General features: G+C 39.3%; 3 protein-coding genes across 14 annotated transcripts; all 3 read right to left on the reverse strand.

Moving 5' to 3' along the window:
• Nucleotides 1-994: 994 nt before the first annotated feature.
• On the reverse strand, nucleotides 995-9,286 carry LOC112277499 (uncharacterized). 9 transcript variants are annotated; one of them, XM_090247669.1, is made up of 18 exons: nucleotides 8,846-9,286; nucleotides 8,443-8,548; nucleotides 8,067-8,238; nucleotides 7,635-7,769; nucleotides 7,118-7,412; nucleotides 6,844-7,000; nucleotides 6,308-6,538; nucleotides 5,578-5,914; nucleotides 5,078-5,325; nucleotides 4,677-4,968; nucleotides 4,459-4,478; nucleotides 3,895-3,910; nucleotides 3,642-3,675; nucleotides 3,133-3,458; nucleotides 2,789-2,802; nucleotides 2,543-2,645; nucleotides 1,599-2,337; nucleotides 995-1,364 (listed from the first exon to the last, which is right to left on the reverse strand). In XM_090247669.1, exons 2-18 carry the CDS (start codon nucleotides 8,482-8,484, stop codon nucleotides 1,223-1,225), a joined length of 3,303 nt encoding a protein of 1,100 aa, XP_090103795.1. In that variant the 5' UTR covers nucleotides 8,485-8,548; nucleotides 8,846-9,286; the 3' UTR covers nucleotides 995-1,222. The 9 variants fall into 9 exon arrangements, with proteins under 9 accessions (XP_090103795.1, XP_090103802.1, XP_090103794.1 ...); XM_090247676.1 differs by lacking the exon at nucleotides 8,443-8,548 and adding an exon at nucleotides 8,374-8,424 and having other exon boundaries at nucleotides 8,846-9,285; XM_090247668.1 differs by having other exon boundaries at nucleotides 8,443-8,484; nucleotides 8,846-9,285.
• A 331-nt stretch (nucleotides 9,287-9,617) lies between these two features.
• On the reverse strand, nucleotides 9,618-14,011 carry LOC112277501 (uncharacterized). Its single transcript, XM_024509926.3, has 7 exons — nucleotides 13,007-14,011; nucleotides 12,125-12,384; nucleotides 11,650-11,755; nucleotides 11,392-11,522; nucleotides 11,062-11,153; nucleotides 10,528-10,625; nucleotides 9,618-10,175 (listed from the first exon to the last, which is right to left on the reverse strand). The coding sequence occupies exons 1-7, from the start codon at nucleotides 13,466-13,468 to the stop codon at nucleotides 10,005-10,007; spliced, it is 1,320 nt and encodes a 439-aa protein (XP_024365694.1). The 5' UTR covers nucleotides 13,469-14,011; the 3' UTR covers nucleotides 9,618-10,004.
• Nucleotides 14,012-17,947: 3,936 nt separating this feature from the next.
• Nucleotides 17,948-21,968, reverse strand: LOC112277502 (uncharacterized). Of its 4 annotated transcripts, none has more exons than XM_024509929.3 (5): nucleotides 21,639-21,968; nucleotides 20,123-20,765; nucleotides 19,462-19,818; nucleotides 18,898-19,210; nucleotides 17,948-18,706 (listed from the first exon to the last, which is right to left on the reverse strand). In XM_024509929.3, exons 2-5 carry the CDS (start codon nucleotides 20,498-20,500, stop codon nucleotides 18,537-18,539), a joined length of 1,218 nt encoding a protein of 405 aa, XP_024365697.1. In that variant the 5' UTR covers nucleotides 20,501-20,765; nucleotides 21,639-21,968; the 3' UTR covers nucleotides 17,948-18,536. The 4 variants fall into 4 exon arrangements, with proteins under 4 accessions (XP_024365697.1, XP_024365696.1, XP_024365698.1 ...); XM_024509928.3 differs by having other exon boundaries at nucleotides 21,535-21,968; XM_024509930.3 differs by having other exon boundaries at nucleotides 21,485-21,968.
• Between the last annotated feature and the right edge of the window lie 506 nt (nucleotides 21,969-22,474).

Consider the following 22,474-nt stretch of genomic DNA (forward strand, 5'->3'; position numbering starts at 1 on the left):
TAGAGAACAGACACATGTGTATTTGGGCACATGAATAGTTCTTATGAGTTTCAGGTAATTTGTTGCTTTTCAAAGCTATTTCTAATGGATTCTAATTTATGTTCAGGTTGAAAACATTGCAGGTCGGACCACTGAAAAGAAATTGCTCTCTTTTTTTTTAGTGTATGTTTATATCCTTCCTGGAGTTATTTTGTGTGTGTGTATGTATATATATATATATATATATATCTTCTAAATTTATCTTAATTTGAAAATTATAGCAACTAAGCAAAGTGTATTATTATGTTTTTCAAATTTTGATTACTTTGAGGCATTGAAACATATGTATATATATAATTACAAATTATTTAATAATTTATATTAAAATCTTATAGAATTCCTTCTTTGATCATGCATTCTCTTTTTTTTTTCAAATATTGTATAACAAAATCTCATTACTTATTTTATTTTCAATTTTTTTGTTTGTGATATAATCACAAAAACAATCGAAATAAAGAAAATTTTAAAACATATATGTATATATAATGATCTTAAATATTCAATTTTTTTGGCAAGTGCATTGTTATTATTGTTATTATTTTTACTTACAATGTATCTTTAACTTTATTTTTAGTTTAATGTTGTCAATTCGGTATAAAGTGCAACTATGAATATTTTGTTTTATGTGTTATTTCTGGATGTATGTATGTATGTATGTATATAAAAAAATGTATGTGTGTATGAGAGATAAATTTAGCTCCAAAAAGAACCATTAATTTAAAGAATAAAACACTAAAATATAACATATGTGGTTATCATTTAATAGTGTGCATGAAAATAGCAAATATGTTATCTTAATTAATGATAAAATATATTAAGCGCTAATATTTTGCCAACAAAGATTTACGTTTTGACTCTATTCGGATTGAACAATTACAGACATGGATAGAACAAATCATAACTTTTACAATGTTTTTCATTTGTTCTAGCAGAATCAAATGCATGAATAAATTAATGAAGTGAACAAAAATATGAATCTTTATTAGAGTTATAAAAATCCAATATTGTCTTGCACATCTTTTGGGAAGACAACTCATCACCGTCTTAAATTTCTAGCTTACATGTTTAGTCACGTCACAAGCAATACATGATGCTTAACCATATCTTTGCCAGTATCATTGGTATCAACCTCTTGCTTTCCCAGGCTCTTCAAGATCCAACGTTACTACAATCCTGCTTTACATTAGCTTGCTATTGGCTTTGTATAGCCCATCTTCTTCTGCAACCGTTCTTCTGTACAATTTGAACCTCTTTTTCTTGAGTGCTGGCATTTAATGTCTATCTCCATTGAACCACAAAAGTCCTTCTGAGGGTGATTTTGCCTCCTGCAAGTTCACATGCTACTTAGATACTGTATTTATTCAAATATGTATGACATAACCTTGACCAGAACCTGAACTTGGAACTAATTCGCTTCCGCAGGCTCGAGCATTCAATGCAGATTAGAGCATTCACTAAGAATCGGCCTTTTCAACAGTCCGAACGATATGAGGAAAATGATCAATCATTTCCAGTGTCTTACATGGTTCAAAAATGTGGAGTGATAATCAGGATCTCACCAGTTTCTTGAAGACGTATCTTGGTTTCTCTTGTTTGTGAGAACCTGGTAGCAACCACGCTGCTGAGCGTCGTCGATTAGTGAACCCCATGTGGGACTCCATTTTTGCAGTGTCTCCGCATGCCCAACAACGATAAGTGAATACTTTGCCCTTGTCAAAGCGACGTTCATTCGTCTCTCATCTGATACAAATCCCAGCCCACGATCTGCCATTGCTCGAACACAAGACAGCACAATCACATCCTTCTCCCTTCCTTGAAACCCGTCCACAGTATTAACTTCACAAGCAGTGGAGTCAATACCACGCCTCGCGAGCTGGCCTTCGATTACTCCTCTTTGAGCAATGTAAGGCGTTATCACTCCTACATTAGGTTTGAGGCCCGAAATCAAACCTTTAACTACACTTTCAACCACATTGCACACTACAAGTGCTTCTTCAAAGTTCGCTCGTGAGTGCCCTACAAGTTCTTCTCGCTCAGTTCCCCAACCAACATCCATGAAGCAGTAGTGCCCTAGCTTGAACCTACATCCTCGTATAATGATACCCCCCACACATACTTCATCAGTGAAAATGGACTGCATGCTGCTGACCCGAACTGAGTCTTTCAGAGCACCTCCATAGAACTGCCGAGAGGGATACAAGCAAATGCTTGGGTGCATTCGGTACTGGGTATTGAGCACAAGGACAGGAACACCTCCCTCCTCGAACCGCTCAAACAAACTACGTCCATACGCCGCACCTAAAAGTAGAAGCAGATAAGTTCGATTGGCCATCAAGAAATCATCATCATCTCTAACACAATAGTGTACTCCAAAATCACTGTCTATGCTTCAAAGAATGCCTTTCTCAGCACTACCCCAATCTGCAGGCTACAACACTGCTCTTGACCAATATGAGCAAGTAACACGTATATTTTTGTTGAGAAAGATGTTAAGCATCATAACTGGGTCGTTGAAAAACAGTCGCAGGCAATTGTCGCGGATCGCCCACCATCACACACCTGCCTCTGACCCGTTTTAGTGCTATGACTACCTCTGCCTCGACTGCCTGCAATCGAAATAATAAGTGAAACATAATGCTAAATGAAACTTGCCAAACATTCTATTCAACCCATGCCAAATCTACCTAATTAATATCGTAAACCATTGGAGCATACTAGGACCATGAGTTCAGCGGTAATCATAACATACCTGAGCTGCTTCATCTTAGGACGAATCGCATGCACGACACACATAACAAGCAAAAGGTCGATGAGACTTTGTGGATGGTGTAGTGTTATCAACATGAAAATTGCAGTGTTTGTGATTTCGCAACAAATTGCCAATAACTAAGATTTACTTTCTTACCAAAAAGTATGATGCACACATGTGAATTCCAGCATCAGCTGTTCATCCTTCAAACCTATCATAAAACATCTCTACAAATTGTTCATAAACTAATCCTCGGCAAGTTAATTTCTCGACCAATCAAAGCTTAAGAAAAGATTGGTTCTAACCATTATATGTACCAAGAACACAGAGTTGACTCAACTTACCAACAATAATGACATCAAACTTGTTTTCCAATTCATCAAAAGTTGTGTTCCCGCAACCACTCAGAGTTGCACAAACAACGCTTGCTCCATCCAGAAGATCCACCCAGGACTTAGAGCGATGAGAACTTGACGGGATCCGAGCACATAAAGTATCAAGGGATATCGAGTGCACAAGAGGGTGAATGACTCTCTTTGACCCGAAACGGACAATGGCTCCATCCACGGGGCTGTAAAAATCCCCAGACTTATCCAACATACGATTTACAAGACGAGCTGCTACCTCATCCAGGGCCGCATTGGAAGGGGCACATACCAATATCCTGACACTGTTCAGACACAGAATCGCGACAGTTTAGAATCATAAGTACATAATCAAAACTTTCACCTTTAGAAAATATCGCAGAAACACATTTTTACTAGCCACAGCTCACTTAATGCACCAAACTTAGTAAAACTGTGAGTATCGAATGTAATATAAGTAATTACCAAAGCAGACCATATGATCTTACCTCGGCTCTTCGATTAGTAACGATGATACCATCCCTATTACCCCAGCATACAAGCACCCTGAATTAGCACATAAGACACGAGAAATATCTCACAGAGCGAAAGCACTACATAAGGTTGACAATATTATGTTCTGCTACTCTGAAATGCGAGAATTCAGTGGGATAATCAAGCTAAGTTTAAGAAATAGGTACTTTGTGTAGTGATGATAATATTAATAACATTTAGGACGGCCTACACGCAGTTGACACCTACCAATAATAGTCGATGTCTGCAAGTTCGGAGATGGCCACATATTCAGTAGAAGTTAGAATCTGACAGGTAAGTGAGACTTCAGACAAAATCAGAAGAGACCAAATATTACAGGCAATGAGGGCACAAATAGCTACATACAGATCGTTATATTTTCAACCAATATAACATTCAACATAACCTCTGACAACCTTGGAACCACAAGTGTACTCGGAGCAGAATAGTATTACGTGAACAAGGTTAGGTGATAATCAAGGTGAGATGGAATAGGGTGGGGCTCCATGAACAAGGCAAGAGGTGTAATGGCACAAGATGTAGATTTGTACCAGAAACGATTATTCCAAATTATTTGGTAATGATTCTTTCCTAGCGGTCCTATCAACCTATGGTGTAGAACGTTAGCTTCTAGTAATTTTCCGGTTGACTTAAAATTTACCAAGTTACTTCCGAAACTAAATCTCCGAGCAATGCTCACATATCTTCTCTCCCCTGGTGGGCAGGATTATGTAGTCTCATCGCTTGCACGTATGGCATATTTAGAAATAGATAAGGGATAACTGAACATACCTTCCCAGTTCCAGGTGGACCTGCAAAGACATCAATAACAGTGAAAGATCAAACAAAGAAAAGACAGTTAATAAAGAGGCGCCCAAGGAAAGACTAGATTTCAAGACGCGAAACAGAAGAACAATCGAACGAATATTACTAGTATATCTTATGTGAGTATCATCGTTATCTACTTAAAAACATGCATACAAAAAAATCATATACAACACAAGACCAACCTTGTACAAGTTGAAAACCCTGCCGCATATGTAGAAGGCAAGAAATAGACAACAGCTGCGAAGTGTTCAAACGCTTGCGATCATTGAAAGTTCTCAGAAATTCAAAACTCAACTCTATCCTAGTATCACCATCTACAGTATCCCCAAGCGTTGTTTGAGGTCTCAGGAACTTGATATTTGCAAGTGGATCCAAGATCTGCTGCTGCATAGGACTAAAGATATCTGATATTGTTGAAACTGCCAGGTACATGCGGCGTAAAGACACCATGTTACACAGCCTTAATAGAACACACTGCAGACACCAAGATGAACCACATGTTAGTCACATGTTAGACTCCAAACCAAGTACATACTTATATGGTCCCAAATGCTGATAAACTTCCACTTGAAAAATAGATTACCTTGCCTAAAGAAGAGCCCCAGGGAACTCGTGTTCTCAATAGGGGAGCTTGATTACGACCTTGATAATGGACAATTGCAACAGCCTTGACTTCTTTTGTTTCTGGTAGGGTTATACACAGAAACTCTCCAACATCAAAATTTACATTTGGACCCTCCATCCATTGAGCTTCGAAATAGTGAAATGGATCACCCATTGTCTGAACCATGCTTCTCATTTGCCATCTTGATGACTGTGCCCTAGAATCCTCTGAGAGGAATATTCATTTACTGCACATTAGTAAACCACAATGTAGGAAAGCTACACAATGTAATTAACATTTCTTAATAAGCATATCTTTAGAGAACTGACTCCAGCATTGCTGGGGAATGCAGGTATAAACTTTTATTGGTGTCTTTGCATTGTTATTGGTGTCCAGCATTGCTAAAGATTACAATAGAATTCAGTAAATAATGAGTCTCACTGGAAAAATATTTCTACACCAAGTGGGAGAGAACGTACGTGATTCTGTCAAAGCCTGAGAACTCGAATCCTGTTCTGCTTTGAAACGTTCCCAGTCACTAAGAAGTACCGCTTTTACTTCTTCACCTACCAACTTCTGAAACATGGAAACATATGATGCAATTGATGGAAACTTTAGTGGCAATGGTAGCTGATCTTTCACTGTAGAAGCTCCAAGAGATTTATCGTCTGAAGCTAGAGGCAGCCAAGGACCCTGGAGGCCTAAAGCCATCCAGTCAAAATGGTCTTCTGGGGAAGCATCCGATGATAAACATAATGTTGATGCAGCTTTGGACACATTGGGTTCCCTAGCTCGTCCCAAAGATGCTCTCTCAATCTGAAAATGTAAAAGAGTATTTGGTATGAAGATATCGAACTGGTCACTTCAGGATGATTAACAAGGTTCGAATCAACATCCTATACTAACAAAAACCAAAAGAATGTAGCAGTTGAACGGAAAACTAAATCACAACAAAGTCAAAGCATCTAACAATCTAGGTAGCAATTAAAAAGAATATGATTGAAATTACAAGTCTGATTGTCAAAAGAACTTTCCATTGATGAAGTAACTAAACATCCATCAAGCTCAGCAAAAAACTATAGATTTCCACATGTGAGAACAAGGAATGGAGACAAAACAAGCATTAAGACGTGAAAGAAGGCGCTGAGATCAGCATCAACCAAAATATTAAAATTTGAGTGACGTTGAATTAAAACTTTGTGCACTTACATGAGCATGCCGTCTGTTCTTGCTAGTACAGTCATCACTGCTGCTCGAGGATTCTTCACTTTCCTCAGAACTACTTGAAGGAGCCTTGGACTTCGGCTGCCATGTAATTCTTGCTATCTCTTCAGACATAACTTTCTTAATTGTCAATGGACTGAGCTCTTGCTTCGTTAAGCTCTCCGAGGCACTACTGGAAGAAGGCGAACTCACCTCCTCTGAATCGGAGTCTGCAGGCTAAAAACATTCAAGCCTCAATTTAGTCGAAAAAAACTGACATAAATTGCACCGAAAGCCCTTAATTCCAATCCCAGGTTGCTAGTCTACAGTGAGAAAATAGATTCTCCTCCACTCTCGAAAAAACTGTGAAGTAAATTGCGCCAGAGGAGTCAACAACTTCCATAATAGACCCGCGATTATAGTATCAACTTTTTGAGATAAATCAGTAGACAGTTACTATACATTTCAGGTGGTAAACATAACACTTAGCTTCTTTCGCAGACTCTACCCACCAAAATCCCTCAAATCTGTCACATGCCCACCTTGATATATCTTGTGGAACCAGCTTTAATGTCATTGAACTCACTACTGGATTCTTCGGATCCAGTCGCTGCGTCTTCATCGCTAGGTGATTCTTCATTCGATAAATCATAGTTGTCATTACTACTGCGGTCAGTGTTGGGCTTCTTCTCAACAGTCCTAATTCCCAAGACACAGACAAAAATGAGAGACGAACAAATTAAATAAATAGCAACATAATAAAACAGTGCTTAAACCTTGATTTGAAGCCGATAGATCAAAAGTAGAGATGATCACTTTGTGGAAATTTCAGTAGGATTTGGTGCTGACTTCCTCGGAGATTGCACTCCCAGTTTCTCCCTGCGAACCCCGTCTTCTAATAAGTCTGTATCATCACCGTAAGCCCAGTCCATAACGTTTCTAACCCCCTTTGAACTAGAACCAGACGTGGAAGATGATAGGATCTGGGTAGGTATCAAGTGTCTAGCAGGACATATCAACACGACTTCTTTCTTCTTATTTGCTTCATCTGCTATCGTAGCAACATATTCGTGTGTTGATGATGGTGACTCGAGTTGCTTCGTAATTCTTGCTACACTCCACAAAGAACAACGTATGTCATATGCATGGTAAACGAAAAATTCACAAAATTCACAACCTCAAACATACACACACACAGGAAGGTCACGTGACTTATACATTCTTCAGAAAAGTAAGATCCACTTCCTGAAAAACTCCCTTCGAAATATTCTATACCTAAGCAGTCTTATGCATAAGTTAAAATATTCACATAAAATTCACATAAAATACATACAGAATATTAGAGCCCCACCACTATCTGGCTCACTAGAATATGGAAGACTATTGTTGCCAGACTTCGAAGCATCGTTCCCGTTAGGATAATCATATATTTCGATGGCAATTTCAAATGGCTCACTGACTTCATGACCTGAAAGATAGCCAGGACACCCGATTGTAGGATATATGAGGTGATGTATGCAACCAGAACTAAAAGACTTGCTATGGCTACACTACAGGTCTTGATTGTAGCAACGATCCAGGACATGCATATACCAGCTTGAACATCATCCCCGTAGCTGCACAATAAGAACTCGATAAAATACCACTTTCGAATCTCAGTGTACCACACAAGACAGAATACCAGTCAACAAAACGAATACCATAGAAATTTTTACAACGACATTGACCAGAACGCAGCTGATAATGAGATTATGAGGTGAAATACCGCAAGGAAACGTGGGAACCGAGAAGCTTTTAAAGAGGTAGGAGTAGTGGGCCCGAAGTGCATCCAGCTCTCGCTCCAGCCTCTCCACCTCCATTTGCCTGACCTTCACCAGGTCCACCAAAGCTTTCTCTGCGGCCTCTTGTAGCGCATTCTCCGCCATATATAAACCACTCTGAATCGACCAACAATTGAACAGTATCGTCTTAAACGTAGACTTCTACTCCTGAACGTGTTATTTTCATTGACAGAATAATTCAAAGCACAATGAGAAACCAATTAAAAGCACGAGTTCAAATCCATTCTTCACGTTGATTGAAGACGCTTGCAACACGTCGATAGTCTCGCCACAGGTTCAAGGCTTCAAGAACGTACATACATGAAGGGCAAAGTCAATTTGATGAGGAGTGTTTGTCTTCATCTGAAGCGTAGAGAGAAATACATCAGCTACCGAACAAAGAAACCATGCATACGTTCTAACTGCCCTGAAAAAGATCACATATAAGTAAACTAAAATTCTCTCAGATCCAAGTCCATTCATGCACCATATCCTTAAATATCGTACCCAGAAAGGAGAATTCAAACAATCGAATTACGATAGTGAACAAAAAGTATCGCTCTGCCTTCCTTGCTTCCCCCATTGACCACTACACCATCTAAAGGCAACCCAAACAACGAAAACTCACGTTGAACGCAAGCACCTTCGCTATGAAGCTCAACATCGACGGCATTGCCCACGACCCAAACTACGAATCGTTGAAAATATTAACTTGGTTCCATACCTGGTTACAATGTTGATTGATTCATGAATGCACGTTACATTGTCATCTAGCCGACCACAACCTCACAATAGAAAAATGCAAGGGCGAATGATCCCGTGGTGAGGAAAGCTAACGACCGCCAAACTCTTTCCTAGATTGGGACTTTAAGGCTGTAGACAACGAACGCCCTTAAACCCTAAACCCTTGTTGAGTCCAGCTTTCAGGGTCATTGTTCCGATCAAAATCGATTTGAAGGGGGAGGTTATTTCAATTCACTACCACTAAAGATCTATTTTTCTGTTCATTCTATCTTTCATTAAAACGACGCTTATCGAACTAACAAAGTTTGTTAAGATTTTAAACTATGAAACTGAGAGTACTGGCACCAAGGAAACCGATTGTTAAAGCAGTCATTCACATTCCAAATCTGAATCTGGAGGTTGGGTGAGTACTCTTTATGGTATTTTGCTTCTTCCCCGTTATCGTTTACACCTGCATGGAGCATCTCAGACCTGAATATTGCTTTGTTATTGCTCTCGCCTTCGTCATAAAGACATTATGACAAAGGAACTATTTTAGTGTGACAGCTTGATGTATCAAATTAGACGTTGGATGCATTAAGTGGTTAGAGTGGTAGGCTTCTATGCTTATTTATGCTTTGACAGCCACAACAAAGGTCATGAATAGGAGGTCTTATCACGTTGCAAGCTTTGTATACTTCATCAACAATGACAAATGAGGCACACTAGAAAAAGCAAATCAGAGTGCAGGTTACAATGAAATTAGCACCGAGTTTCGTAAACAGTATTCCACTTTGATATTTCAGAGTTACATGCTGTGTGAATAATGCATGATTCACATCAGTGTCACTACAGTAGTAAAGAGAGGCAGATTATTCAGGTCACGATTACAAACGAATGTGCAACATGGAGAGAACTGTTACATGAGGAACTGTCACATGTAGACAAAAGATTAACTGCAAGTTATATCAATTATGAGAGAAACGCTCAACATGTCATTCATGCCCAGAAGTAGCAGCAGAACCTGCAAGAACTGGCTGCTACCCTGCACCAGCAGACAGTCGCAAGAGCAGTGTGGGTTTTATGTTCTGTACATAGACGCTCTTCAACAAAGATGATTCAAAGATCGAATAGAATTGGGGTCAAAATGACGTCCAACACTAGCCTGCAGCACGCTGCACCCACTGCCAATGTCCAGGACACTGACTAAGTGGCGTGTTCCCTTCATTGTCAGGCAAATTCATATCAGCTCCATGCTCGAACAGGTACTTAGCAACTTCTTCCAGCTCGCATACTGTTGCGTAATGTAATGCTGTCTGTCCCTCTAAATCCTGCAAAATAGCATGATAAAAACTTCAAAAATAGAACAAAAAAACAAACAAGCTAACGTTTATGGATATGACGATACAATGAAACTATCCTTTTCCACAAGATGAACGACTGGGAACTTTAAGAACGCTACCAAGGGTATTGCTGCTCCTGGTAATATCCTTATCTTCAGAGCACACTCTCCCTCAAGCTATGCGTTACGGTGTACATGAACTTGAAATTGAGAATCCTAATTTTTCATAACATGCGGGACACGATCCATAACTAATACATAGCAAACAACGTAACATATACATGCTTCAGATTTGGTGAGAGTTTCCCAAGGGAAAAAAATTGTGTAGTTTGGAAACACACCTTTGCATAAATTTCCGCACCCTTTGCTACAAGAATTTCCACAGCACGCAAATTACCACGATCTACAGCCCAAATTAAAGGCGTACGACCATCACTGTCTGCATTCACAACGAAAGTGTTCCACTAGCCGTTAGATAGCGAACTTTAAAATTTTCAAACAAACATGGATCAAGTATGGCACATGAAGAAAAAATTTCAAGAGCTATACCATTTCCAATAGTAGCAGATAGACCAAAAACGTTCAAGTATTCCTTCAATAAAATTAAATGACAGGCAAATAATCAACCGACCAACATATGATATTATGGTCCATTCACTTAAAGATATAATGACATGAATCTCCACACTTGACGTAAGGTTCTACATTACCCCTTACAATAAATTATCGAAATTATCGAAAAAAAATTAAAAAGGACAAACAAGAAGAGCACAGAGTGTAAAGGAAAATGTAAAAAGTGAAAAAATATCTAAGTCAACCAAAAATGTAATTGTACTAAATCATCTCAAGGACAAGCTCAAGGAATAAAAATATACCCTTCACATTAATGTTACTGCCCTGATCGAGAAGTTTGGCAATACTTTCTATATCCCCATCCCTAGCATATGCATGCAGTGGATCCATGGTGCTGCAATACAAAACAACCACAAATAAGACAGAATAACCAGGGCACAAATATGAACCAAGGCGAGGACACTACTTAGTACCTTAGCAACCATAAGAAGATACTCAAGATGTATTTACAGACTAGACTAACGCACAATGTACTAAAATACAATTTACATCGATGAAAATATAATGAAAGTGGCGCCACAAGGAGCAGCATGCTTCATGGGATATCCAAGATCGTCACGGAGAAATAATACCTTGCCTCTTCTCCACCATCCTCATTCCCGACTAGAGAGCTGAAAACTGGGCCGGGTCCCATCTTCTTATTGCTAGCTTGGGAAGAGTTTCTTCCGAGCTCCTCTGTGGATTCCACAAGTGGATCTTTATTCTGCATCAACGCCCACTATATTTTAGAGAGAACATGGACAGGATACATCAACATAAATTCATGAATTCAACGCCAAAACTCAAAAGGATGGAAGAATAACAAGGAGAAGCAAAGTCCGAATTGTTACCTTTCGTTGGCCCTGATGCCAAGTGGGATCAATCGCAGTCAAAATACCGACATATTTTTGCATAGCTTCCTCTTGAGGCATGTTTCCAAGCTTCTGCCATGCATTCCTTGCACAAATAGATGGTACCACAACGGTCGTCCAATTTATAATCCGCTCTTAATGCCTGCGATTGTAACCTATGTCACAGCTTACTCTACTGTACCCTTTACATAAATCTGTGATCTTAGATGGGTTAAGCTCAAGCAAATCCGAACAAGATTTCCATATTCTCATAAATGTCGAAGCATAGTACTGCGATGTAATCATTTTGATTAACAAAATCTAAAACCCAGGATAATTGTTTCAATGATTTACTAAATCAAGTTGATAAACAAGAACTAGTACTGCAAGTCATTCGAGCAAGCAACATTGACTTCCTAAAAGTACATCACATTAGATCAACCTAACTTACAAGGACAAAGATCAAGTGGTATACCATTTGGCGCGGGCAGAAGGTTGAAAAGCTGATGGCTGAGAGGTAGAACAAGGCCCTTCCGTAGCTATTTTGTAATGTGCGTATAATTGCAGCATCGCTTCACTTGACGGCTTGACACCTGGGATACTGACCAAAGATGCGACATACGTAGAAGCAGCTCCAAAGAGCTCCTCAAGCTCAGTACTTTCCACACCTTCCCAATCGTCTGTTTCATTCCCTTCCTCGGATTCTTTTGCCGCATCTTCACGCTCCTCACTCACCTAGAACGGAAAAGAAAACAAGCAATTTAGAGTTACCACCAAAGCAATTCACCAAATTACTACACCAATATTGATACCAATTGTCGAACAGGGGTTTCAAAACAGAACCAAGTACAGGTGCAGGTTTAGCTTTGAGAAGTTGATCCAAAAAGTAAGAATCATATTTTGCAGTTTGTAAAGTTCTTCGGCACTTGCATGTTCCAAATTGTTCATATAGATTAGTGTCTTCAACAGTGAAAGATTCCGATTCCCTTTATCAATTCTAGGGCTTTACAGTATTCGTAGGGTAGAACCCATGAATCGGAAAGTTTGCAAGTAGCGACAATAAGTCAGTCCGGGTGACGGGTATTTGCTAAGTAAGAATCATTTGAAACAAACTGACCGCACAAATTATGACGTAAACTCCGTAATAAGATAGTGTTAACCTATTGGAACCTTGCTCGATTACAACAACATTTTCGCAAGTGTTAACTGCCGATAGAGGGTAGTGCCCAAATCAATCACGTAGGAGTGCGGTATAAATGATGTTCAAAATAAAATAAAATAAAAACTGAAAGACAAGTTCAGAAGAGAAGATACTGGAAAGTGGATGCAACAATCAAAATATGAGCAGCAGGCTTACTGTCAAAGGGTCACTGCTGGAAACAGCAACCCTATCATCCGATTTCAAATCTGGCGCTTTGACATCAATAGTATCCTTAGGTTTGTTCTCATCATTCTCAAATGCGACCTTTGATTGCCCTGCAGCATCAGTGACATGAATATCTCGAGAACGATGGTCCTCATAGTCAGATGAAGAGGAAGAATCATAGCCTTGAACCTCTTGTTCGTCCCCTCCATCGTCAGCATCCAATTCCTCCTCAATAGGAGCGTAAGGAACATTAAGCTCGGCTGCAGGAGCATATTCCTGTTCGTCAAAGGTCGTCGAAAGGAGAGGAGTCGCAGTGTCCTGGCCACCCCGCTCAAGTCGAAATTTCTGATCACGGATGGATGATATAAGCGTGAAGAGTCTGCCACACATGTAAGCAAAAACAATACCGATGATAATAGACTGCAGAGCTTCCTGCCACTGCCAGTCCGCCATTGCTCTCAATGAAGGATTCTCTTCAGAAATAAAACTCCAAAAAAGCCTTTTCTCCTCCGTTCAGCACGATCAACCTTCGCTGCCGCAGGTGTGAGGCAATATCGGCAACCAGTTGCTCGTCGAATGTATCTCAAATTCAGTCAGAAACCGAACCAGTTCCTGGAACGCGTCACGACTGGGATGAAAAAGATCAAATTTCCAAACCCTAGATTTGGATTCTCCGTTTCCTTCCTGATCCAACCCTATCCTGTCATTTATCTGCCCTTACTCGGCACCAAAATGCCCTGAAAACAAAGTACGCCGTGCGACCAAGCTTCAACTTTGTAGCAGAGAACCAACGAGAAGAGCGACTAAAAACACGATCCGCATCTACAGTAACTTAGCTCCTTCTACGCCTACTACACTCGATTTAGTAGAGTAATTCCGCATAAGCGTCACGAAGCGCGGCGCCCGTCACTAGCACTGCATGATCAGCAGCAACAAATTCATTCCAAGACAAGGTCACCCGCGGCCAGAAAGAATCAAGGCAGACTCGAAGACAGAGAGAAAGGGGGCCAGAAACATCAAACTGACGCCGTACTTGACAGGTTTCAGCCCGAAGCGTAGCAGATTGGGGAAGAGAGAAGAAGGAAAAAACAAACAAAGATTAACTTTGAAGCAAGTAAATATTGGTTCAAAAATTAAAACAAGATGAAAGCGCGACAGGAGAATTTTGCGTAGAAAAGTGGAGCGCAGCGACTGTTAAGCAAGGCAAGTCCTCCGCCTCTCCCCCCACGTCTCCCTCCCCATTCCCACCTGCTCCCACCCTCTGCCGTTTCCCCCTTCGCCACTACCGCTGACTCTGACGCTAACTCAGACGCGCGCGTTAGCGTCTTTGAGACGCATCGCGGCTGCCTGACGCGACCGCGCTCTGCCGCTTCCGCGGTTACGGGGGACATTTTTGGTGGTTATGGGTGGGCAAGTCCACGTCCTCACCATCATCCCGATCCAACTTGCGATCCACTCATGCGGTTCGAACTGGGATCCAGCTGTTCCCAGTTCCCATGTTCCCGTTCTCGAGTTATCATCATCCCCCACCTTATATTTCCAATAGGAAATGGGAAAATATTAATTGTAATATATTTTATTTGTAACAATGCTTTGAAACTTAATTATTTTTATGTATGTGTATATGAGTATATAGATATATATATATATATATATATATATATACCCACACATATGAGAATGTTAAATAGACCCAAGTTTTTACTAAATCTTGACCATCATGAATAAAAAACAAAATTTAAAAAAAAAAAAAAAAAAAAAAAAGGCTAGGTCCCTGCATGATACATCTGTAGTATGATTTTTTACTGAGCAAACACTTTGATGAGTAATCTTTTGCTTTGTCACTCTTGATGCTCCATGCAATAACAAAACTCAAGCATGAACTTATTAAACAACATAGCCACACTCCTTGCTTTGTCACTCTTGATGCTCCATGCACTAACAAAACTCAAGCATGAACTTATTAGACAACATAGCCACATTCCTTGTTCATTGCATGCAATTGTGTAACTTCATCTATTGTTGCTAGATTATAGTGATGTTGAGATTTTGGCTCTATATATATATATATATATATGTATATATACGTAATCATTCAATTTAGTTTTAAAGAACTTATAAAACTTTCTAAAATGTAATTTTTATATTATAACTTTAAAAACATTAGAGTATTGAATTCTTCTCTTTTTATTCAAATGTAACAAGTTGTTTGATTGTTAATTACATAAAATAAAATGTATGCAATTCCAAAGCTTTAGCACTATTAAAGAATTATGCCACTTAGTTATCCAAATTTATCATAGTTTTTTTTTTTATCTTATTTTGTATTTGAATAAAAATTTATATTTGAATTCAAATGTAAAAATAAATTAAATACAAATTAAAAACAAATATCATTAAATAAAATGATAAAGAAAAAAATTCATAATTTCTATTATAGAATATAAGTTTTGTTTTAATTTAAAGTTACTTCTTGCTCTTAAAATTTTATATATATATATATATATAATTTAAATTACATCAAATTATACATCTTTTGTTCTTCATGCTATAATTTTAATATTTTTTGAAATCATTAACAAATTGTAATAATTTTAAAATAAAATTATATAATTTATTTAATTTAATAATAAAAAATAATGAAAATTATGTTTAATAAAAAATTCTATGAACTTTTTATATATATATATATATAAACACACACATAACAATATTACTTGACATTATATTATAATTGATATATAGATACATATTATTAAGTATAATAATACCTTTTTAACATATGTTGTCAAAATTTGAAGTTATAATGCATTGATAACCATAAAAAATAAATATTTTACTATGAAAATATATCTAAATAGTTAATGCACTTAATACATTTTATTATGTATATATAAAATAATATTTTATAATAAATATATTTGGTAGTTGCATATTATAATTATAATGCTAAAAATCATCAAAAGTCAAGATAATGCCAAAAAAACTATCTAAAAATTTAAGTAAAAAATTAAATTCAAACTATTATAATTATTCAAATATCTCATATAATTCTTATTTGATTTAAATATATCAATTATTAATTTAAATATATCTATGATTTGAGTTACATAAATCTAATTTAAAAATATATATTATATATATAATTATAATATATTTTATTTTATTTAAAGTTTATTACAATAAAAAATTATATAATAGAAATATAATATTAAGTTAATAATATATATATATATATATATATATAATTTATTTATTTTCTTAACTTAATATTATATTCCAATAATATTTATGGGATGTTGCTATTGCTACTCTAATTTTTGTTGTTGCCACCACAAATACCATCCACTATATGACAACATGGTTTCTACTAATGCTACTACAAGTTGTCCTAAACTTGAGATAAAAACCACAAGGCACTTTGCTTAACAACTAGTATTGTTACCAAAGCTAATTTTACTAATGTGTAACTCTAAATTGTTGTTGTTGATTAATGTTTATTTAGAGAGCAATAGATGGGTCACCTACGTAAAGAATTTCTCTCATGTAGAAGCAAATTTACAAGATTTGGCATTCTACTTGTTGAAATTTGAGCAATTTGTGCACATGCAATGGCTTGTTGTGCAAGAGACTAATGGAAATATTGATGTTTGAGTTGGCAAAAAAAACATGATGAAATTCTTGAACTAAAATTACTTGTATTGTTGAGCATTAGGTGTTGTGTAGGAATATCATATAGATGCCAACATGGATGAATAGCACCAATTGGAATGGATGCATCTTAAAAAAATAGTGAGATGAATGGCATTTAGTGTGATGGATGCACTTGTAAAAGTAGCAAGATGAATGGCAGTAAGCAAGATAGATACATCTTAGATGCCATGTGGGCAATGCACACTCTTTTCATGATTTAGTACAATTCTTTCAAATATTGCTGTAATACATATCTTAATGCACCTGATCCATCCACTCTTCTCCTTATAAACAGTGGTCAACCATAGTCAACAAAAGTCATGAGCCATGTAATCAACTTTGATAACAACATCAATACTTCAAAAAAATGCCTAGTGGTGTGCAGCTCAAGTTTAGGACAAATTTTAGTGGCATTAGGAAAATCCATGGTGTCATGTGGTAGATGACAAGTTGTGGTGGCAACAGAAACATTACACACCAAATTGTTGGACATGTACAGAGAAAAACAAAACACAGCAATAAGACAAGTAATGCTTCAAAAGCATGAAAGAATATTGCAATACTATGACTTGCAATACTATGACTTTAACATTGTAGCTCCTGCTCTCCTATGTCAAAAGTTTGTCATCTAGAGTGCAATAAATTTTGTATTTAACTTGTTAAAGTTTTGGACTAGATTACTTACAATCAGCCCAACAGTTTTGATCAATTTTGAGTGCAATAGTTCTGTGTGGACAAGACGAGTGTAATCTTCCTCTCATCTCACTTTCAGAATTGTTAGTCATGTTACCCAACAATACTCCAACAGAATGAAGTTTGTGCACAATTGCGGTGATATTGTAGAGTAATCCAGAAGTGAACAGTTTGGTATTTGTAGAGTGGGTCTCAACTTCTATCGTCTATGTTTTATCCAGCAAAAGTGTGTTTACTACGAAGACAAGAGGAGGTGATTTGTAAACAGATTTTTGGACATTGGGAATAACGTATGCTTTCTGATTGTGCGCTCCCGATATTATATAAACTGGGTGTTGCAGATTTCCAAAAACATTTTAGACACGTAAAGATATTATGATCGGATACAGCATGTTTTCAGATTGATTGAAGATTGAAATTTATGGAACGGAACGAGTGTCTGCAGACTGACAGATGCATGGCGACCTATATGCATTTATCGAAACTGGGTTTGAAGCAAACAAGCCACATCAAGCACGCTGGCACAGAGAGACAGAAGTCGAGATGTTCCTCGTGGAAGTACACGCTCCTGATTTTTAACCTGCAACATGATGTGCTCTTCACGTACACAGCTCTGTAGCAACATTCTAAGTCAAACTAAAACTAAATTGTAACTTCACTACGTAGCCAGTCAGAATATCCTAGAATAATATCTGACGGTATTGTTTATTGATCGATCAAATTATTCGCGAAGATAACGATGTTCCCTACAGAGGGGTTCCCCTTATTTGATAAGTTCCAGTAGTGGTATTGAAAAAATTCCGCCTATGAAGGGACAAATTTTCCTTCGCAGTTATCTTGACTATTGTACAGCAGACTCCAAGCCTGGTCAGATTCTAGTACTTTACAGTGCTTAGCACCTTCACAAGGAAGTTGGAAGGCCCATGACAAAATCGATAATTACCGCAAAACTACTGCTCGGTGTTGCTCAGGATAATTTTCTCCCGAACCTTGTGTAGAATTCATGTATAATGAAGCTGGCGACCCTCATTGCCACCAACGGCTCGGTGCGTGATGAAATATGTAAATGCTGATGAATAACGCATGCAATCCTCATTGCCACTAAAAGCCGGGATGCTTGATGAAATAATGATCGCTAGTAGGTCCATTCTGATGGAAGACGAGGCTCGTGAACCACGGGTTGGCGTACACCAGCCCGATTACTGCTTTGCTGCAAAGTAGGCCACACTCCTTCTCTGGGAGACTTGGCATGCCGATGAGAATTAACAGCACGACCGTGCCCAGGAGAGGTGTTAGAGTTGTTCTCTGCAGAACGCAATAAAAGTTAATTAGGAGTGTCAGAATTTTGAAAGAAACCACTGTAATGTGACATAATTCCGACGAAGAAACGAAGAGAAAAATAAAACGCCTAACAATATGATCATTTGATTCATGAAATAACATCACCCATAGCACTAGAAGTCGACAATGCTGGCAGGCAATAGATTGGCACTCACCATTCTGTCTCGCTGAAGCTGCCTTCCTTTGATCAAACACACGGGGTAGAAATACTCCAGTTCCTGACTCGCGACCAGTGCTTGAACCTAGGAAAACGACACGTACGCCAGATCCCCCATTCACGGCAGTTTGACGACTATTTTGCATAAGTTTGTTATCCACATGCTTTCCTGGATGGTTGTAAGTACTATTGTCACGTTGACCGTCAGGAAAACACGACTGCTGGTGATGGTGGTATCCTGCGCGATGAGGCTGACTTCGACTTGCAATGGCGTGGCTTGCTTCAGGTTTTATGCCCCAGTTCTGCATAGCCTGATTTACAAACATTTCATGAACGTCAATACCAGAGTATCATTGTGAAATCACGAAATTGGATGGCGCGGAATGTTCCAGACCAGACGGTTGAGACCATCTCTTGTCAGACATAATGATTCGGAACATGACATGGGTTGTCCTAGAAACATACTACACGTTCCCCCGACATCTACCATGCCTCGTTCAATAATTTGATTAAGCACCATGAGGAGTTCAATTGCACAGATATTAAGGTTACGAGCCATTACATAATTGTTAGACATGGAACTCCAGTCCTTCCTGCGAGCATAGAGAGGTAGATTTCTTCCCGCCGTCTGTCCTGCTGGTCGAGTTTGTTGAGGCAAGTGAGCCCGCATGGTAGGGTTTCCAACCCTGGACTGGTATGATTTCTCAACATCTTCCTCACTCATCTTCAACCGAACAATCTCTCCAGCTGCAGCGTACAGAGTTTCCCAGGCATCTTGATATCCAGATGAAGGCGCAGACGAAGGCGAAGAAACTTGAGATGACACTCTAGAAGAATCGTTAGAGCTACTTCGGCTGCCAGAGAGCAATGATCCAGTTGACCAGCTTCCGTTGTGCAAGTTGGAAGGCGACATTCGACCCTGCGAAGTTATGAAAGACTCAGAATGTGAATTCATTGCTGACACATGTGTCTAACATGACAATAAGCTCAGAAACAAAGAGCCCGTTGAGAGAAATCATCAGTAAGTTGAGAACAGATTCTATGCAATTTAGACACTGACGAGTTTGCGATTTGACACCAAATATCACCAACCGGCTTCCGATCAAGATAGCCACAGGATGTGTTAAACATTGTATGAGTGAAGTGATGCTTATCATCTTATTCATGGTTTAAGAAAACTCGAAACTCGTCTCACTGAAATCGACACCGGGTACGTTTCAAACCTCAGGGTATCCGCTTCGTGGTTGAAACCCGACTGGTCTGCTTGTATTGATTTCCTCGTCGAACGTCGAATGCGCAATTTGTTGAGCTAGACCATGAAAAAATTCATCCTCTTCGTCACTTTCAAATTCAGTGGAGCAAGGTGAGGACGACTCCTGAGGAAAGCAATTAGCTTCCCATCGATTACGATATCGCCCATAATTGAAAGGTATATCAGGTGTATTGTGGGGGTTGGGGATAAACCCCGGTGCGCTCCATTCGTGTGGATAGGAGTACACTGCTTCCATAGAAGCACCTTCATTTCGGAATCCGTTTGACACTCCATCGTCACCAACCCTTGAGCTTATGAGCCCATGCACTCGAGCTACCTCAAACGCCATTGTATATTGTTCTCTCAAAAACCACGAGAGATGTGGATAAGAGCAATCTAGATCGATTTACTTCACTTGTGAACAATGCACTAAAATCGAAAAGGGGGCACGATGTGGTCCGTAGTCAGTGAGCGTAAAAGTTCAAGATCTTATAATAGCATGGTCGATTTGTACACATAGTCCATGCATCACATTACATTCAGGGTAACAGTGTTTGGCTCCAAAAACATTCGCCAAAATGATCTTCCGCAGGCTCACCACACGATACCATCAACTGCAAGTTACAAAAACAACCAAATATTAGTGTTGTCCAACATAAAAGAACTCAACCACGACACCTAAAATATGAAAACTAATCAAGTCAGGAGCAGTGACCAAACGGTTCTTTGGCTTCATCCCATGGTCGAATATATTCAAGGATGAGATAGTGGTTCCAAGTTAAGAACAGCATGTGGTGTGCTAGGCAGTAACTGCGCATCTGTAGCGCGAGCCCAGTATATTAGACGGATACTGTTCAAACTATCAGATCGATAAACAAGCACCACGAAATGAAAAATACACTACTCGGAAGGTACTTAAGCAAATTCTAACGAAGTAGAAGAGCGTGCAACGAACTCGTGCATTCTCAAAGGGTGTCGAATCACCCAGTGTACTCGCAATACTTGCATTCTCCTCGTTGAAAATTTTCATTTGCATACTCTTAAAGAAAAGTGTCAGCGCTACATACACTAAGTGCAGATAATCCAGATGCTTAAGATGAGGACCATAACAAACCGCAATGTGAAGCTTACAAGATTCCGAGACCTCCAGGTACGAACAGACAGGAGTACACTAACTACATATTCAGAACTGAACTCGACCACTCCAAAAAACACACACAATACGGACGATAAACAGTTCTCCTCTACCGATGTGGAGACGCGCAATCACGAACTCACGCGCAGCTAGCTCCTCACAAACAGACTCACAGAACTCATGCACAAGAAAACATACATACAACCCGCGCTCTCCTAAGCGCGACAATGCAGGTCCCGAGGTCTTGCCTGCAAACGTCTACAAGCTCTACCACCACGCACTCCTGAGAAACTCAGTTGCAAGCAGCGCGAGAGCAAATAAGCACAAAAAAGCGTCCAGTACTGGCACACACCGTCGCCAGAAACTTGATGAAGATGGTTATGACAGCGAGAGCCAAGGTCCAAGTAAACCAGAGTGGCAGAGGAGGAGCCCCTCCGCGCTACTGCAGGCAGAAGACTGTCAAGGGAGCGCCAGAGGATCGGCAGGAAATCTGCGGATGACAGAGGAGAGGCCCAGAGACAAGGGCGGGAAGGAGGTGAGTGAGGGGAAGAAGGGAGGGAGGTGAAACAGTGCAAGATAGCAGGCAAGGGATCCCACTTCAACGCCGCGGCTCCGACTTTGAAGCGCGATGGAAACTGGTGATGGCGCCTCGAAAGCGGTAAAAAAGATCCAGGACACATACTGCCTTGTGCGCACCCGCATTATCTTATCGTATTCAGTAAACTAGGTTTTTGTGGTATTCATTTCAGTTGGCGGCCACGGCTCCCCAAGTGGATCCCCCGGCAACGCCATCATCCCCCTCAATAAAGCGACGTGCGCGATGCCCGAGGGCCGCAATTTTATTTTTGCGTGCTACCCGCGAACTTTCCTCCTCCTCGGCCCTGTCTCTCGCCCTCACCGTAGGTATGTACATCCCAGCACACACAGGTTTTTCAGAAACATTTGAATTATGAAGGATAAACGTGGACTAGTTCCCTGTAACCAGTGTGAGCTTCTTTCTTTCTTTCTTTCTTTCTTTCTTCTTCTGTGTTGTTTTTTCTCCACAACCCTGGGGGTTCAGTAATGTGTTCCACAGGTCTTTGTCTCTTTCACACGTCCAGTTGCACAGCAGCAGTACCATCTGCTGCCAAATTATTTTGCCTGCTGATGTGAAGTGACTGCAGTAACTTTCACTGTGTTGAAGATATG

This window comes from Physcomitrium patens, chromosome 25, assembly GCF_059467195.1.
Source record: "Physcomitrium patens ecotype Gransden chromosome 25, ASM5946719v1, whole genome shotgun sequence".
Taxonomy (NCBI): Eukaryota; Viridiplantae; Streptophyta; class Bryopsida; order Funariales; family Funariaceae; genus Physcomitrium; species Physcomitrium patens.

What these genes read in the sequence shown, in the direction of transcription:
- LOC112277501 (XM_024509926.3), bottom strand. Translation starts at nt 13,468, where the DNA reads ATGGCGGACTGGCAGTGGCAGGAAGCTCTGCAGTCTATTATCATCGGT. An exon ending in CAGTAACATTAATGTGAAGG is followed by an intron (nt 10,626 to 11,061) that starts GTATATTTTTAT and finishes TTGTGAATGCAG; the next exon opens with ACAGTGATGGTCGTACGCCT. An exon ending in GTGCGGAAATTTATGCAAAG is followed by an intron (nt 10,176 to 10,527) that starts GTGTGTTTCCAA and finishes GCTATTTTGCAG; the next exon opens with GATTTAGAGGGACAGACAGC.
- LOC112277499 (XM_090247669.1), bottom strand. Translation starts at nt 8,484, where the DNA reads ATGAAGACAAACACTCCTCATCAAATTGACTTTGCCCTTCAT. An exon ending in CCTACTGAAATTTCCACAAA is followed by an intron (nt 7,001 to 7,117) that starts GTGATCATCTCT and finishes CTTGGGAATTAG; the next exon opens with GACTGTTGAGAAGAAGCCCA. An exon ending in GTTCCACAAGATATATCAAG is followed by an intron (nt 6,539 to 6,843) that starts GTGGGCATGTGA and finishes GAATGTTTTTAG; the next exon opens with CCTGCAGACTCCGATTCAGA.
- LOC112277502 (XM_024509929.3), bottom strand. Translation starts at nt 20,500, where the DNA reads ATGGCGTTTGAGGTAGCTCGAGTGCATGGGCTCATAAGCTCAAGGGTT. An exon ending in GTTCCATGTCTAACAATTAT is followed by an intron (nt 19,211 to 19,461) that starts GTAATGGCTCGT and finishes TTTGTAAATCAG; the next exon opens with GCTATGCAGAACTGGGGCAT. An exon ending in AGCTTCAGCGAGACAGAATG is followed by an intron (nt 18,707 to 18,897) that starts GTGAGTGCCAAT and finishes TGCGTTCTGCAG; the next exon opens with AGAACAACTCTAACACCTCT.